The 17,887-nt window shown below is 41.8% G+C and overlaps 1 protein-coding gene and 1 long non-coding RNA gene across 2 annotated transcripts in view; one reads left to right on the top strand and one right to left on the bottom strand.

Moving 5' to 3' along the window:
- SRL (sarcalumenin) overlaps positions 1–17,132 on the bottom strand; it is a 34,208-nt gene extending 17,076 nt beyond the window's left edge. Inside the window, exons 1-3 of the mRNA XM_056536681.1 lie at positions 17,102–17,132; positions 4,526–6,253; positions 273–371 (exon numbers count right to left, since the gene is read on the bottom strand). Of these exons, the coding sequence (XP_056392656.1) occupies positions 273–371; positions 4,526–6,253; positions 17,102–17,132 (1,858 nt within the window). The remainder of the gene's footprint in view (positions 1–272; positions 372–4,525; positions 6,254–17,101) is intronic.
- Positions 7,828–10,494, top strand: LOC130285201 (uncharacterized). Its single transcript, XR_008847287.1, has 3 exons — positions 7,828–8,176; positions 8,310–8,592; positions 9,933–10,494. It is a non-coding gene; the product is annotated as an uncharacterized LOC130285201 (long non-coding RNA).
- Positions 17,133–17,887: the final 755 nt, after the last annotated feature.

Below are 17,887 nucleotides of genomic sequence, written 5' to 3'. Positions count from 1 at the left end.
GGAGATTACATGAGGAGGAGGTTTGTTACAGTGTGTCACCCCAGTAGTAAGGAGATTACATGAGGAAGGGGTTTGTTACAGTGTGTCACCCCAGTAGTAAGGAGATTACATGGGGAGGAGGTTTGTTACAGTGTGTCACCCCAGTAGTAAGGAGATTACATGAGGAAGGGGTTTGTTACAGTGTGTCACCCCAGTAGTAAGGAGATTACATGGGGAGGAGGTTTGTTTCCATGTCCACCAATAATAATATTACCAATACCAATTGTTACTACCTGTGTAATCATCTGCCGGTTTCTCGTCTGCAAGCTTCAAGGTATTGTCTATGTGGCTTCTGTCCCTCTTGGGGAAATCTTCCACATCTTCTACATCATCTGTAGGAATAAAGTAAATCGTCAATAAATCATCAGCTAATTGCAATAAAATTCAATAGTATACAGCAGTGTTTCCCAACCAGTGTGCCTCCAGCTGTTGCAAAACTACAACTCCCTGCATGCCCGGACAGCCGAAGGCTGTCTGGGCATGCTGGGAGTTGTAGTTTTGCAACAGCTGGAGGCACCCTGGTTGGGAAATACTGGGCTGGATAGTGAGCCTTAGGGAAGAATTAATTCTAGCTGAGCATGGATGAGAAACTCAATCCGGCTGCCTGGGATGTCCTGCTTGGATAAAGAAGTAGGGAGTTGTAGTTTTGCAACAGCTGGAGGCACACTAGTTGGGAAACACTGCTATAAAGGGTAGTATATTCTATAATATCTTATAAATTCATACAGCCATTTCTTTGTTAGTACATATTAAGATAAGCTTATCTATGTAGACAGGAACAAATGCATACCTATACAATATATTACAGGAATGTATTAAAGGGGTACTCCGGTGGAAAACATTTTTCTTTTTTTATCAACTGGTGCCAGAAAGTTAAACAGACTTGTAAATTACTTCTATTGAAAAAATCTTTATCCTTCCAGTACTTATTAGCAGCTGTATGCTACAGAGGAAATTTTTTGCTTTTTGAATTTCTTTTTTGTCTTGTCCACAGTGCTCTCTGATGACACCTCTGTCCGTGTCAGGAACTGTCCAGAGCAGCATAGGTTTGTAAAGGGGATTTTCTCCTGCTCTGGACAGTTCCTGATACGGGCATCAAGTCTCAGCCGAGAGCACTGTGGACAAGACAAAAAGGAAAAAAAAAAAAAAAAAGAATTTCCTCTTTAGCATACAGCTGCTAATAAGTACTGGAAGGATAAAGATTTTTTTAATAGAAGTAATTTACAAATCTGTTTAACTTTCTGGCACCAGTTCATTTAAAAAAAAAAAAAGTTTTCCACCGGAGTACCGCTTTATGGGCTGATGGGTACAGAATGCCAAATGTTCAAAAGTAGATAAAAACGGCATATAAAGGTCTGCAGTGGGCCGATGTACATTGTCTCCAGCTGTTGCAAAACTATGAATTCTAGCATGAATTAGCAACTATATTGATAATAATCTTATCAATCCGAGCTTGCAGGGAGTTAGGTTACAGCCGGAGAACTACATTTGTACATTATATATATATATATATATATATATATATACCGTATATATAGACACGTATAAATATATATATATATATATATATATATATATACACATATATATATATATATATATTGATGATAAGATATATAATTTTTTTTTATTTATTTTTTTAGATAGAGCGCCCCAAAATAACCCCTAAGGGTCGGGTCACACGTGCCGTATTTTGCTATGTATTTGCTGCTGCTTATTTTGCTACCCATTGGAGTCAATAGGGGGACATTTATCAAAACCTGTCCAGAGGAAAAGTTGCTGAGTTTCCCATAGCAACCAATCAGATCGCTGCTTTCATTTTGGAAAAGGCCTGTGCAAAATGAAAGAAGCGATCTGATTGGTTGCTATGGGCAACTCAGCAACTTTTCCTCTGGACAGGTTTTGATAAATCTCCCAATCTCTCAAAATCCGCTGGGTATTTTGCTACCCATTGACTTCAATGGGTAGGAAAAATAGCAGCAGCAAAATACAGCACATGTGACCCTACCCTAAAGGGTTAAACCCTACTTGATAGAAAGGGTCCTTTATGCAAAGTTTTCCCCCGATGCTGGGTCCTCAGCGATCAGTTGTAATTTGTGGGGGGGAAAACCTGCCAGTAAGCGTTCAGTTTCCCTGCAGCGCCACCACAGGGGGAATGAAGCATTACACAACTCCCATTCAAATCAGTAGATTGTCTAATGCAGGACAGGTCAGGTCCTCCAGAGTGAGAGACGCTCTTTGTAACTGCTGTCCAATCTGGCCCATAAGACCCAACTCTACTAGAATTCCAGAGAAGGCTATAAGAAAATAGGTTTTATTAACTGGACAACCACTTAAATAATTATTTATAGATGAATGGAGGGGGCGTAGACATGGACATGAATGAAGGGGGCGAGCCGTGACATCATGAGAGGTGTGGCCGTGACATCGCGATCATGGCCTCCAGCTCCGACGGTTCTGAACAAAATTTTCTGAACGCTGGAGCACCGGAGTACCCCTTTAATGGTAATAAAATAATTTTATTTTTTGACTTGGCCTCTTTTTGCCACTCTTACAGGAAACGCAAGTCTACAGGGATCTTCCTCTAAATCTAAGCTACAACGTACAAGTAACAATCCCATTGACAGCAGCTCTTACTGTATTACTGTTTTCTACACTCCATAAACCACACAGGGTTGGACCGGCCAGGAGCCTGATACAATATTGAGGTTCTGTCCCGCAAGGGTCCATGATGCCAAGAGAAAAGTGACCAAGACCTTCAAGCAGATCAACGCCTAAAACAGTCTGTTTTTCTAGAACTTAAAAAAGTCCTCCCAAAAGAAAACATTAAAGCCTCCTTACTTTTAGAAGCGTGAATTGATTTAAAGGGGTTGTCCGGCCAAAGACATCTAATCCCCTTAGTCCCCTCAATTCATGTCTATGGGAGTGGGCGTGACGGCCATAGATATGAATTGAGGGGGCGTGACATGACATCACTAGGGGGTGTGACGTGACATCTCGAGGGGGGGCGTGGCGTGACATCACGTCTCCAGTCCCAGAAACAAAGAGCTTACTGAGACTGGAGACGCAGCCCCGCATAGGATGCAAGTGCTGCACCAAGATCATGGGGGATCCCAGTGGTGGGCACCCCACAATCAGATGTCTTATCCCCTATACTTTGGATATCCAAGATGTTTTTGGCTGCATAAACCCTTTAAACCTGTGTCCAGTTGTTAAAAGGGTACTCCACCCCTAGACATCTTATGCCCTATCCAAAGAATAGGGGATAAGATATCTGATCACTGGGGTCCCGCCGCTGGGGACCCCCGCAATATAGCATGCAGCACCCACCTGTATCTGCTTCCAGCTGCGCTGGAGGACGGAAGTTTGTGACGTCACAACTCTGCCCCTGTGTGACATCACGCTCCGCCCCCTCAATGCAAGTCTATGGGAGGGGGCGTGACAGCTGTCATGCCCCCTCCGATAGGCTTGCATTGAGGGGGCGGAGCATGACCTAACACGGGGGCGGAGCCGTGACATCACAATGCTCCGGCCCGTGATTGACAGTAATCAGACCCGGAGAGAACACGCTCCGGGGACTGATTTTAACAGGGTCCAGCGTGCAAGATCACGGGGTTCCTCAGTGGCGGGACCCCCGCGATCAGACATCTTATCCCCTATCCTTTGGATAGGGGATAAGATGTCTAAGCGCCGGAGTACCCCTTTAAAGGTTGACCTATAAGGATAACAAAAATACCCCTTGCTCCAGCACATTGGACCTCATGGCGTTTTCTTAATTTTATTTCGTAAAATAAATCTGGTCCTATGAGGTCCGTCGTCCCTATGGTAACACTGGAAGTACTGGTACAGTGAATAATATAGATAATGTATAGGGTAGGACATATGTTACTTGTGATCTATTGTAAAGTAATAATTGAATGTGATTAGATATCTTAACCTGAAAGCAATTGATCTCTTGTTTAACCCATGCATGTCCTACAAGAGCGATATTTTGGGGCATAATCTACTTGCGAAGGACCGTTAAAGGGGTACTCCGGCCCTAGAAGACATTTTATCCTCTATTCAAAGGATAGGGGATAAGATGTCTGATTGTGGGGTCCTATGGCTGGGGACCCCCGCAATCTCTCTGCTGAACCCAGCATTCGTTTAGAGCGTCGGGTGCAGCGCCAGGGTTCAGTGATGTCACGGCCACGCCCCCTCAATGAAAGTCTATGGGAGGGGGCGTGACTAACGTCACACCCCCTCCCATAGACTTTCATTGAGGGGGCGTGACCGTGACGTTATGAGCCGCCGCCCCGCATCGCCATTTATCCAACACGGAGCGAAGTTCGCTCCATGCACTGGATGTCTGGGGTGCCACAGCCGAGATCGCGGGGGTTCCCAGTGCCTGGAACCCCGTGATCAGACATCTTATACGCTATCCTTTGGATTGGGGATAAGATGTCTAGGGGCGGAGTGCCCCCTTTAAGATTACAGGGATGTCTACCTTTTAGTCTCCTTGACCTTGACTTAGGAGCTTGTTTCTGGGATAGTTTAGAAGATGACTTGGCTGTTTGTTGTTTGACAAATCTTTTCTCCTCATCGATCTTCTTTCCAGCCGATACCTGATCCTCACTAAGTGGTTTTATAGACGAGTGGTCAGAAGACTCTTTCGACTCCTCTGCACTCTGTGTTTCTGAGTTCTCAGTTTTGTCTACTTCTTTTTCTTCAGGAGTTTCTTCTTTTATCTTTTCCTCTGTGTTTGATAATTTTTCTTCTGTATCTTCTGATATATTCTCTTTGTGTTCATCAACATCTGGTTCTTCTTGCTCTTCTTTTGAAGTTTCTACATCATTTGTGTCAACCACTGACAGTAATGCTTCGGCCTCTTCATGCTCTTCCTCTGAAGACTCGCCTCTATTTGTACGAGTCTCAACATCAGACTTTGGTTCCTCTTGTTCTTCTGCTGAAGTCTGGTCATCAGTCTCAGCATCATTTTCTGGTTCTCCAGCCTCTTCTTCTGAAGGTTCACCCATATTAGTATCAGAATCGGCATCAGGCTCTGGTTTCTCATCTTCTTTCTCATCTTTAGAAGAATCAACCTTATGTGGATCAACATTTATCTCTGGTTCTTCACCCTCTTCCTCCTCTTCTTGCTCTTCTTCAAAAGACTCACCACTGCCTGCATCATTCTTAGCATCTACCTTTGGCTCTTCATCCTTTTCTTGCTCTTCTGAGGACTCACCTCCATTTGCTTCATCCTCAGCATCTTCCACTGGTTCTTCAGCTTCTTCTTGCTCTTCTTCTGAAGACTCTCCACCATTTGCTTCAGCCTCAGCATCGTCCTCTGGTTCTTCAGCTTCTTCTTGCTCTTCTTCTGAAGACTCTCCACCATTTGCTTCAGCCTCAGCATCGTCCTCTGGTTCTTCAGCTTCTTGCTCTTCTGAGGACTCACCTCCATTTGCTTCAGCCTCAGCATCTTCCTCTGGTTCTTCAGCTTCTTCTTGCTCTTCTTCTGAAGACTCTCCACCATTTGCCTTAGTCTCAGCATCTTCCACTGGTTCTTCAGCTTCTTGCTCTTCTTCTGAAGACTCTCCACCATTTGCCTCAGTCTCAGCATCATCATTCGTCTCTTCATTCTCTTCCTGCTGTTCTTCTGAAGACTCACCCCCATTTATATCAATTTCGGCATCCAACTCTGGTTCTTCTGCTGCTTCTTGCTCTTCCTCTGCCTCATGTATGCCTGTTGCCCCATTGGATTCCTCTTGCTCTTCCTCTGCATCTAAATTCAGTAACCTGCCTTCAGGTAGGTCATCTATATATTCTCCTTCAGTCACTTCCTTGATATCTAGGGCTGCTACAATGTCCTCTGTTTCTGTAACAACACCTTCATCAACACCCTGATCGCCATCGCCCTCAGGACCTACTTTAGATTCTTCATCTTTGGTCACATCTTGTCCCTGTTCACCATTAGGTTCCCCTTCGATACTGACCGGATCACAGAGCGATGCACCTGGGGTAATATTTTGCTTTTCTTGCCTCTCTCCAGTCACTGGTCCACAATCACTTGTTTCTGGCTCAAGGCCTTCATTATAGGACAGTATCAGATTCTTCTCTGTAAGAATTTGATCGGCATAAAGAGACTTGTCATCCAAGATGGAGTCCACTGCACCTGTCTGTCCATCGGCAAAGGTTCCAACATCCTCAGGGACATCAGGAGAAGGGACTTGCAATTCTAAACAGAAGACGATCAGTCAGTGCCATCGGAACACTGGGTTCAGGAGGAGCACAGCAATACATTCATAAAAAGCTGGAGAGTGGCGTCTAAGAGGTTAAGCGTATTGTTTAGTAAGCGTGGAAATCCCTTTAATATCATCAGTTTTTATTTGTTATTATCTTTACCCAAATAATTATTTAAATGTCTTTAAGGTGTCAGTTCTAAATAAATATCGTAATGCTGGCCTCACACATAGGAGCAGTCTTGGCCAGACAGTAACCATGTAATGTGTATGTGGCCCCTACGATCAGGTATCTGGACTTCAACATACCTGATCCTTCTATCCTAAGGGGAGCAGCATTATCCATCTATCTTCATTCAGAACAAAGGCATGTTTGGCCTAACATGCACTGTATGGGGGAAGGGGGTTCAGCAAGATAGGAACAAGAATTTGGCCAACAATTATCGAATATATATGGCCGGGCTTACTTCTTCCCTGCAGCGTGAAACTATTTCAGATATATAGATAATAGATATGAGATGATAGATATGAGATAGATAGATATGAGATAGATAGATAGATAGATAGATATGAGATAGATAGATAGATAGATATGAGATAGATATGAGATAGATAGATAGATATGAGATAGATAGATAGATAGATATGAGATAGATAGATAATAGATATGAGATGATAGATATGAGATGATAGATATGAGATAGATAGATATGAGATAGATAGATAGATATGAGATAGATAGATAGATAGATATGAGATGATAGATATGAGAGAGATTGATAATAGATATGAGATGATAGAATATGAGATAGATAGATAGATATGAGATAGATAAATAGATAATACACGAATGAGCAACAGCACTCCCATATAGTGCTAATAAAACGGTCCTTTATTCACAAAAACGTGGTGGCAACGTTTCGGCTGGCTCACCCAGCCATTGTCAAGCCTTGACAATGGCTTGGTGAGCCAGCCGAAACGTTGCCACCACGTTTTTGTGAATAAGGGACCGTTTTATTTGCACTATATGGGAGTGCTGTTGCTCATTCGTGTACTATTGGGAAGGATCTGTTACCAAGATTTATGCAACTGTTTCCCCCCCATCATCTATTCACGATTATAGGAGTGCTGCTCTCTTGGGATTTTGTAGATAAATAGATATGAGATAGATAGATATGAGATAGATAGATATGAGATAGATAGATAGATATGAGATAGATAGATATGAGATAGATAGATATGAGATAGATAGATTTGAGATAGATAGATATGACATAGATAGATAGATAGATAGATAGATAGATATGAGATATATAGATAGATATGAGATAGATAGATATGAGATAGATAGATATGAGATAGATAGATAGTTATGAGATAGATAGATAGATAGATAGATAGATATGAGATAGAGAGATAGATATGAGATAGATAGATAGATAGATTTGAGATAGATAGATATGAGATAGATAGATATGAGATAGATAGATATGAGATAGATAGATATGAGATAGATAGATAGATATGAGATAGATAGATAGATATGAGATAGATAGATAAATATGAGATAGATATGATGTAGAAATATAGCTAGAGAGAGAGAGATGCGATAGATAGATATGATATAGATATGAAATAGATAGAATACAGTAATATGGTGCCATTGTGGAATTTTACTTTCATGCACCTCTGAATCCACCTTCTCCTCCAGATAGAGAACAGTAACTTTATCCATTCATCCGTGTATACAAGTTCAGGAAGTGACCAAAACACACACAGAACACGGTGCACATTATGTCCATGAATATCGCAGATTGTGTGTGGTTTTCAGCTAGCATGGATTCCCTACATGGAGAATGGATATAATGGCCCCTTCCATGAACAGATAAACCTCTGATGATCATATGTGATCCCTACTGGTGCATGGAATAAATCTCCCAATACATGTCCGTCTTCTGAGCCCTGTGGTTGAATAATGTGAGATTCCCATGGACATTATATGTGGGATGTTCTACAGCTGACATCAATAACATCTTTATTATATCATTTCAGAATTTATTTCAGTTGAACAGAATGTTTGTAGACGTAACAGAAGCCATTGATTGCATCAATTCCCTATAGTTAGACGACAGCACTGAGAATCCAGCAAAGAGGTATCTGCCCTTTACTGAGGTAAAAATACATCTGAAATGTGCTACGTTGTCCAGAGTTTGCCCCGTGTGCAATGTGTGAGGTGCCAGGAATTTCCGAGGGGACAGCAGTGAGATTAATCTATGCAGCTATTTCTGATGGGATCCGGACCTCTCCGTATTGTCTCTGATCATCTCATCACAGGGTTTGTGTTGGCCTCTTTACCCTATAGCCTTACAGAGAGGCATTTATATCTATCTCATATCTATCTATCTATATCATATCTATCTATCTCATATCTATCTATCTATCTATCTCATATCTATCTATCTATCTCTATCTATCCATCTCATATCTATCTATCTCATATCTATCTATCTATATCATATCTATCTATCTATCTAATATCTATCTATCTCATATCTATCTATCTCATATCTATCTATCTATCTATCTCATATCTATCTATCTATCTATCTATCTCAATCTATCCATCTCATATCTATCTATCTATCTATCTATCTCATATCTATCTATCTATCTAATATCTATCTATATCATATCTATCTATCTCATATCTATCTCCTATCTATCTATCTATCTATCTATCTATCTATGTATCTCATATCTATCTCATATCTATCTATCTATCTATCTATCTATCTAATATCTATCTATCTCATATCTATCTCCTATCTATCTATCTATCTATCTCATAACTATCTATCTATCTATCTATGTATCTCATATCTATCTATCTATCTTATATCTATCTATCTTATATCTATCTAGTAAACGAAATAGGCAACAGCACTCCCATATAGTGCAAATAAAACGGTCCTTTATTGACAAAAACATGATGGCAACGTTACAGCTGGCTCACCAAGCCATTGTCAAGCCGGCTTGACAATGGCGGGGTAAGCCAGCCGAAACGTTGCCACCACGTTTTTGTGAATAAAGGACCATTTTATTAGCACTATATGGGAGTGCTGTTGCCTATTTTGTTTACTATTGGGAAGGATCTGCTGCCAAAATTTTATGCAACTGCTTGCACCCCATCATCTATTCACGGCTATATAGGAGTGCTGCTCTCTTGGGATTTTGTATCTATCTATCAATCTATCTCATATCTATCTATCTCATATCTATCTATCTATCTCATATCTATCTATCTCATATCTATCTATCTCATATCTATCTATCTCATATCTATATATATATCTATCTATCTCATATCTATCTATCTCATATCTATCTATTTCATATCTATCGATCTATCTCATATCTATCTATCTCATATCTATCTATCTCATATCTATCTATCTCATATATATCTATCTCATATCCATCTATCTATCTATCTCATATCTATCTATCTCATATCTATCGATCTATCTCATATCTATCTATCTCATATCTATCTCATATCTATCTCATATCTATCTCATATCTATCTCATATCTATCTATATATCTATCTATCTCATATCTATCTTTATCTATCTCAAATGTATTATTTATCTACCACTCTATTTATCTATCACAGATTTTCAACAAACCTGCATATTGTACCTGTATTATGGAAGTAACAACTGGAACCTCCCACTCCATCCATGATTCTACTGAACCACATTTACATCACCACAGATCCCTATGTTTATATATATTTAGTTCAATTGAACTATTGCGTATCCAAGTGTAACATGCATTTCAAAAACAGAGCCACCCCTGGTTGTGTGTGGTATTACAACTTGGCTCCATTCACTTCAATGGAACTGAGGTGCAGTACCACGCATAACCTGAGGACACGAGTGGTCCTGTTTCTGAAAGAAACAATATATTTTTTCTAATGATGGAGAACCCCTTTAAGTTCCCTGGAAGGCCAGACAATCAAACAAATTTTACAAAACTTTAGGGAACCTCTTCAAAATTATGCAATCTCCCCCCCCCCCTCTCTATGAGAAAGGATACGGACTGGACACTATTTGTCTGACAACCATTGTCAATGTAAGGTTGTCCTGAAGCTGCCTATGGCTCTCCGGGCAAACTGGGAGTTGTAGTTTTACAACACTGGTCTATGGCCATGGCTATGGAATCTCAAAGGGGTTATCCAGGCAAAAAATGTTTTTTAAATATATAAATATATATATATATATATATATATATATATATATATATATATATATCTATATATCTCAACTGGCTCCAGAAAGTTAAACAGATTTGTAAATTACTTCTATAAAAAAAAATTTTTTTTATCCTTTCAGTAGTTATGAGCTTCTGAAGTTAAGGTTGTTCTTTTCTGTCTAAGTGCTCTCTGATGACACGTGTTTCGTGAACCACCCAGTTTAGAGGCAAATCCCCATAGGAAACCTCTTCTAAACTGGGCGGTTCCCGAGACACGTGTCATCAGAGAGCACTTAGACAGAAAAGAACAACCTTAACTTCAGAAACTGATAAGTACTGAAAGGATTGAGATTTTTTAATAGAAGTAATTTACAAATCTGTTTAACTTTCTGGAGCCAGTTGATATATATATAAAAAAGTTTTTTTTCCTGGATAACCCCTTTAAATCAACTGGTGCCAGAAAGTTCCACAGATTTGTAAATAACTTCTGTTTAAAAATCTTAATCCTTCCAGTACTTAGCTGCTGTATGCTCCACAGGTTGTGTAGTTATTTCCAGTTATTTCCAGTCTGACCACAGTGCTCTCTGCTGCCGCCTCTGTCTGTGTTCAGAACATCCCAGAGCAGGATAGATTTGCTATGGGGATCTGCTCCTGCTCCAGACAGTTCCTAACATGGACAGAGGTGGCAGCAGAGAGCACTGTGGTCAGACTGGAAAGAACTACACAACTTCCTCTGGAGCATACAGCAGCTGATAAGTACTGGAAGGCTTAATATTTTTTTATAATAGAAATAATTTACAAATCTGTATACCTCTGGTGGAGTATACAGGGATTGGACATGTTGAACTTCTTTTCCTTGACATCTGTCATCCGGGGGGGGGGACACTCCAAGACACATAAGACCCTTGGATAGTCTGGCCGAAAATGGTGGGTCCAGCCAACATTCATCTAATATGTATGGCCATTGTGCTGATAAGGCACATAGAAGCCCAACAAGATAATCCACCTGATATGATCACTAAAGCTCCCTGCCACCAGTAGGATCCCTCTTGTGTCATTGATACTTGGCCTCCGAGGCCCAAGAGGATTGTGGGAAAAGTATGTCACTTAGTTTGATGCTGACGCAGCGTAAGTGACATAATTCACATACTCAGCCAGCTGCGGGGAAAAGGGCATTGGCAGATGGATATAATTGTCCCCAGCGCTTCCCAACAAATTGTCCTTGTGAGACTGACATCCTGATGGAGCCCTGTATAGGGACGCCGCACATCCTGCTAATATCTTTCACAGCTTGCAAGATTATATACAGTAGCCACAGTGACTCCTGTGACACAGACCTAAAAATGACGTGGGGTCATGTACATTTAAATACTTAACCATGCCGGTCAGCGTCAGGTGGTCCTTTTTGCAGACGCTGCCTGGACATCTATTCGGGATGAGTTACAAAGACACGTAACGGTTATACAATTGGCAAAAATAACACAGAGGTTACAGCAATGTACCATATGTCATTTTTTTATTTATTTATTTATTTTTATTTCCACTATGGTTGGATTCGAATAGGATTCCTATTTCGTTCCTGAGGTGATCCATAGTTGTTAATAAAGTTTATTGAAACATGTTGTCCATAATTGTTAATAGGATTTATTGAGAGACTTGTTGTCCTTAATTGTTATAAAATGTATTACAATTTGTCCGTAATTGTTTATAAAGTTTATTGAAACTTGTTGTCCATAATTGTTAATAGGATTTATTGAGAAACTTGTTGGCCTTAATTGTTATAAAATGTATTACAATTTGTCCATAATTGTTCATAAAGTTTATTGAAACTTGTCCCTAATTGTTAATAAGGGATTTTAAAACTTGTTGTCCATAATTGTTAATAAAGTTTATAGAAACTTGTCAATAATTGTTAATTAAGTTTAGTGGAACATGTCCATTATAGTTAATAAAGTTTATTGAAACATGTTGTCCATGATTGTTAATAGGATTTATTGAGAAACTTGTTGTCCTTAATTGTTATAAAATGTATTACAATTTGTCCATAATTGTTTATAAAGTTTATTGAAACTTGTCCCTAATTGTTAATAAGGGATTTTAAAACTTGTTGTCCTAAATTGTTAATAAAGTTCATAAAAAAAATTTGACCATAATTATAAATAAAGTTTATTCAATCTCAGTTTAAGTCCTAGGCCCTGAAATCTCCATTAGTAAACAATTCTGTACATAACAACAGTTGGTTTCAACAATCTTTATTTATAATAAACAAGATCTGTTAATGATTTCTTTAATGAGACTGTTCTTTAAATATTAAAGACTTAATGATGTCTTATACCGTCCAGGAGGACTTCTCCATAGACCAGTGTTTCTCAACCAGGATGCCTCCAGCTGTTGCAAAACTACAACTCCCAGCATGCCCGGACAGCCTTCGGCTGTCTGGGCATGCTGGGAGTTGTAGTTTTGCAACAGCTGGAGGCAACCTGGTTGGAAAACACTGTCAGGGATTAACTTCTTAGTCCCCCACGCATCAGCAAAAGAATGGCGTAACATCACCTATGCCAGCGCCATGTTCATGTGGACATCTGTGTCTACATCTGAGCTGCAGTACCAGGCACAACCACACTCCTATCTATGGCGCTGTGTAACATTGGTCATAATCCGACCCACCTCAATAAAGGGTACCTTTCATTAAAAAATAAAAATAAAAAAATAAATAAACTTTTGATATATTATAGATTAATGTATGCAGAATAACCTTCCAATTGCATGTTATTAAAAAATATGCTTCTTCCACTTTGAAAAAATTACCACTAGGGGTCTCCCTACCAGTCCTGGCCGCAAGCCTTTTTTTTTTATATAGATTTCAGACTCATGCAGGATTCCTAAATCTCAGACTGCAGCTGGGACACAGACAAGCTCAGCACTGCTCCCTGCCATTACGAACCCTGGAGGGCGAAACTGTTATTGGAAAGAGCTTAGACATCTTATCCCCTATCCAAAGGATAGGGGATAAGATGCCTGATCATGGGGGTCCCGCCGCTGGGCACCCCCAGTGATCTTCCACGCCGCACCCCGTTAGAATCAGCCCCTGGGGCATGTTCACTCCGGGTCTGATTACTGGCGATCACGAGGACGGAGCATAGTGATGTCACGGCTCCGCCCCGTGTGATGTCACGCTCCGCCCCCTCAATGCAAGCCTATGGGAGGGTGCGTAACAGCTGTCACGCCCCTCCAATAGACTTGCATTGAGGGGGCGGATCCGTGACGTCACTATGATCATTCCTCGTGGTCAAGATGGACTCAGCCTGAGGACCTCCAGCGGTTCCGGAAGCCACTAAAGGTGGGTGCTGCATGGTAGATCCCGGGGGTCCCCAGCGGCGGGACCCCTGCGATCTGACATCTTATCCCCTATCCTTTGTATAGGGGATAAGATGTCTATGGGCGGAGTACCACTTTAATCTATAATATATCAAAAGTTTTTTTGATGAAAGGAACCCTTTAAGGCTTGGGCTACACAGTGACTTGTGCATTGCAGCTAATGTACAATAAATGAATGGGGTCACATTGCGACCCACAAGAGGCCATGGCTGTGAAATCATCCACAAGAAATCATCCAGGATGGGTTACTTTCGGCTCACGGTTGTGGTCAACCATGGGTCGTAACTTTAACCCATTCATTTACATTACGAACCCTGGAGGGCGACACTGCGGTCTGTGGCTAGGCGACGCATGTTTCGGGCAAAGTCAATGCATAGCCTTAGCATGTCAAATTTATTTCATTCTCCATAACAATATTTGCGCTCATTGGAAAACTTGTTTTTTTTTGGTACTAATTCAATTGCATTAAATGTCATTGCGTGTAAACCCACCCTAACTTTTTTTTGAATGGTAAAGTATTATTTTTTGTTCTCCTATAAAATAAAATAATGACTACTGCTCCCTGTCTAGGTCTGATCTACAGGGTTTCCTGTGCTGCCCTTTAGGCTGTATTGATAGCACCAAGTGGAAGAAGATAGAGCTGCTATACGGCTCTAGGAGAATGGCCTGGGGGTCCCAGGTTTAGTTGGGACTACTTTATTGTAGTTGTCACTACTGTATTGTAGTCCGTTAAATACTGAAACAACCCTTTTTTCCGTGTAATATTATTATTAAAGGGGAACTCCAGTACATAACATCTTATCCCCTATCCTGTTGTCTTATTGCAGGGTGTCCGACCACTGGGACCCCCCGCGATATCCTGCCCGGCGCCCCAGCTCTCCTCAAGCACTAAGTGATCTCCGCTCTGTCAAAGGAGACTGTCGATCCCCGCAAAAAACTGTGGTCAATTCACCCCCTTCGAGGAAGAGAAGAGCCGGTTTTCTGAACTCCAATGTTCCAAACACGGAGCCGCTGGGCAGGAGATCCCAGGGGGTCCCAGCGGCTGGACCCTCTATGCTCAGACACTTATGTCCAGGGGTCAAAGTCCTGGAAAAAAAAGTGTAGGAACTCGTCCACATAAGGGTTGATCCTGCAGGACTCCTGCTAATGGGAACGGTGTGCCTGCTGTGGAAAAAGTGCAGGAACTCAGTTCCCATGCGTTCCTGCAGGACTTGAACCCTGCTTGTCTCCTATCTTGTGTACAGGAGATAAGATGTTATGTACCAGAGTTCCCCTTTAAGGTACCGGTGGTGCCGTATCCAGCAGGAAGTATAGCCAAAGTACGAAGAAGAACATGCGGCACTCACCGAATCTCTTTTATGTAGCGTATTATGCACTCAACAAACCCAAATGAACTACGGCCCTTTTGTGCTGGAAGAAGCCTAAATGGGCCAAAGGACAGTAGTTTATTTGTGTTTGTGGATTGCATTGGCTTGAATGTTCCCCCTGCTATTATTTTTTTTTCCAATAAAGTTGCGTTTTCCGGTAATTCGGTGAGTGGTTCCTCTTTGTACTTGGGCAGTCCAGCTATGGTTGGGCCCATGTAGCTACTGGGTGGCAAAAACCTGTGTAGGACTGCAAACTCCAGAAGACTTACATTATTAGTAGAGATGAGCGAACTTACAGTAAATTCGATTCGTCACGAACTTCTCGGCTCGGCGGTTGCTGACTTTTCCTGCATAAATTAGTTCAGCTTTCAGGTGCTTCCGTGGGCTGGAAAAGGTGGATACAGTCCTAGGAAAGAGTCTCCTAGGACTGTATCCACCTTTTCCAGCCCACGGGAGCACCTGAAACCTGAACTAATTTATGCAGGAAAAGTCATCAACTGCCGAGCCGAGAAGTTCGTGATGAATCGAATTTACTGTAAGTTCGCTCATCTCTAATTATTAGCAAACAAAGGGAAGGAGAACTCCTGAAGAACATAAAGCATAAATACAAATACCAGGCCCTCCTGTCCTGGCTTGTACAACAAGGTAACAAACTGGGAGGATAATCATGGTTCAGCCATCAGGTGTCTCTCCCGATCCTTCATGAAGGACGTGCACAGACATTTTCGGGGGCAGAGACTGAACTGAAAAAAAAAAGGGCACTTCCCGTAATTATTTATATAATAATGCCAGACTGCCCAGGGCACTTTTAGGAGTAACATTGTGGTAATGGGCTGTGATGAGGGCGCATGTTGTCACCCTAGGGGCAGATGGCATTAACCCCTTGTATTTGTGATGCCAGGGCGTGGTTTAGCCTAAAACCACCCAAAGGTATACCGCCAAATCCTGGGTTAGGCACGAGGGCAATAAAGACTCTGACGTCAAGTTACGGACAATGGCAGCTTTACTGAGGGTAGACAGGTGGTACAGTCTATACAGTTCAGCCAGGGCCCAAGGAGGTGACCAGTGACACCTTAAGGGCTTGCTGGGACTTGTAGTAGGACTGGACAATTGAATGCAGACCACGCTGACTTGACAGATGACAGGGACTGACGTGACTCATAAAGCTGTGACTTTATCTTACTTGACTTGATGGTGGCTGCAGGACTGGACTTTGAGGTCTCCAACACTCTGGACACACAGACTAGACAAGACTGCACTGGACCTCAGCAGAAGAGAGAGAAGCTCCAAGAGAGAGAAGCTCCACCCAGGGCTTATATGGGGGAGACTAGCAGGGAGCCCATAGGTCACTCTTGGGATCACCTGGTCACTGGTACCTCCTGGGTAACAATCACATGACATAACTCTTAAAGATACAACACATTTTATAATACAATACACTGCAGAACATATGTACAGGGGGGGGGGACACAGGTACAGGGGGCCCTGGGGACACTGAAGGAGGCTGCCTGACAGGACAGCAAGGGTACGGGGTAACATCTCCCGTACTGGGCCGCCGCAACATCAAAAGGGCCCCCTTTCTAGTCAACCTGTGCACGTCCCAGCCTTCATGCACACGTATGCTCTGGGCGGCTGAGGGTGCATGCATTCTGCAAAAGAATAGGAGAGAGGCACTACCAGGTTGCGGTGTAAAGTAAACATACGTTTGGACCGAACACTTTCATGGGTCGGAGAACCTGAAGCTGACATCACTGGGTATTATTTCTGTGACTATTCAATCCTTCATGTTAATCTACTAATCTAGTGTAATTTTAGACCCAATGACAGCTTTCATTTAAAATACCTTCTTCTAGTTTAAGGCAAATTAGTGACATGTTATCTAGAGCCTCTCACAGTGGGGTAGGGTTACCGTGGGTCCTTGAGATCCTCCCGCAGCCCTTGCTCAGCAGTAGGCCGAATACAGTGCTGCGTAACATCACTGCTCAACATAGATGTCCCCTTTTGGATAATCTCATAGTCAGACTACCAGGAGCCACACATCACTTACATCAGTGGTCTCCAAACTGTGGCCCTCCAGATGTTGCAAAACTACAATTCCCAGCATGCCCGGACAGCCAACGGCTGTCCGGGCATGCTGGGAGTTGTAGTTTTGCAACATCTGGAGGGCCACAGTTTGGAGACCACTGACTTACAGAATACAGCACACTATATAAGTACTTAGGAGTTGCTTTCTGGACTGTTCTTACTCACACTTAAAGGGGTACTCCATTGGAAAATATTTATTTTTTTAAATCAACTGGTGCCAGAAAGTTAAACAGATTTGTAAATTACTTCTATTAAAAAATCTTAATCCTTCCAGTACTTATCAGCTGCTGTTATTATCCACAGGAAGTTCTTTTCTTTTTGAATTTCTTTTCTGGCTGACCACAGTGCTCTCTGCTGACACCTCTGTCCATTTTAGTAACTGTCCAGAGTAGAAACAGATGCCCATAGAAAACCTATCATGCTTTGGACAGTTCCTAAAATGGACAGAGGTGTCAGCAGAGAGCACTGTGGTCAGACAGAAAGGAAATTCAAAAAGAAAATAACTTCCTGTGGATCCTAAGAGCAGCTGATAAGTACTAGAAGG

This window comes from Hyla sarda, chromosome 8 (assembly GCF_029499605.1).
Source record: "Hyla sarda isolate aHylSar1 chromosome 8, aHylSar1.hap1, whole genome shotgun sequence".
In the NCBI taxonomy this organism is placed as follows: Eukaryota; Metazoa; Chordata; class Amphibia; order Anura; family Hylidae; genus Hyla; species Hyla sarda.
Note: the sequence above shows the minus strand (reverse complement) of the source record. Positions and strands in the feature narration are given on the sequence as shown.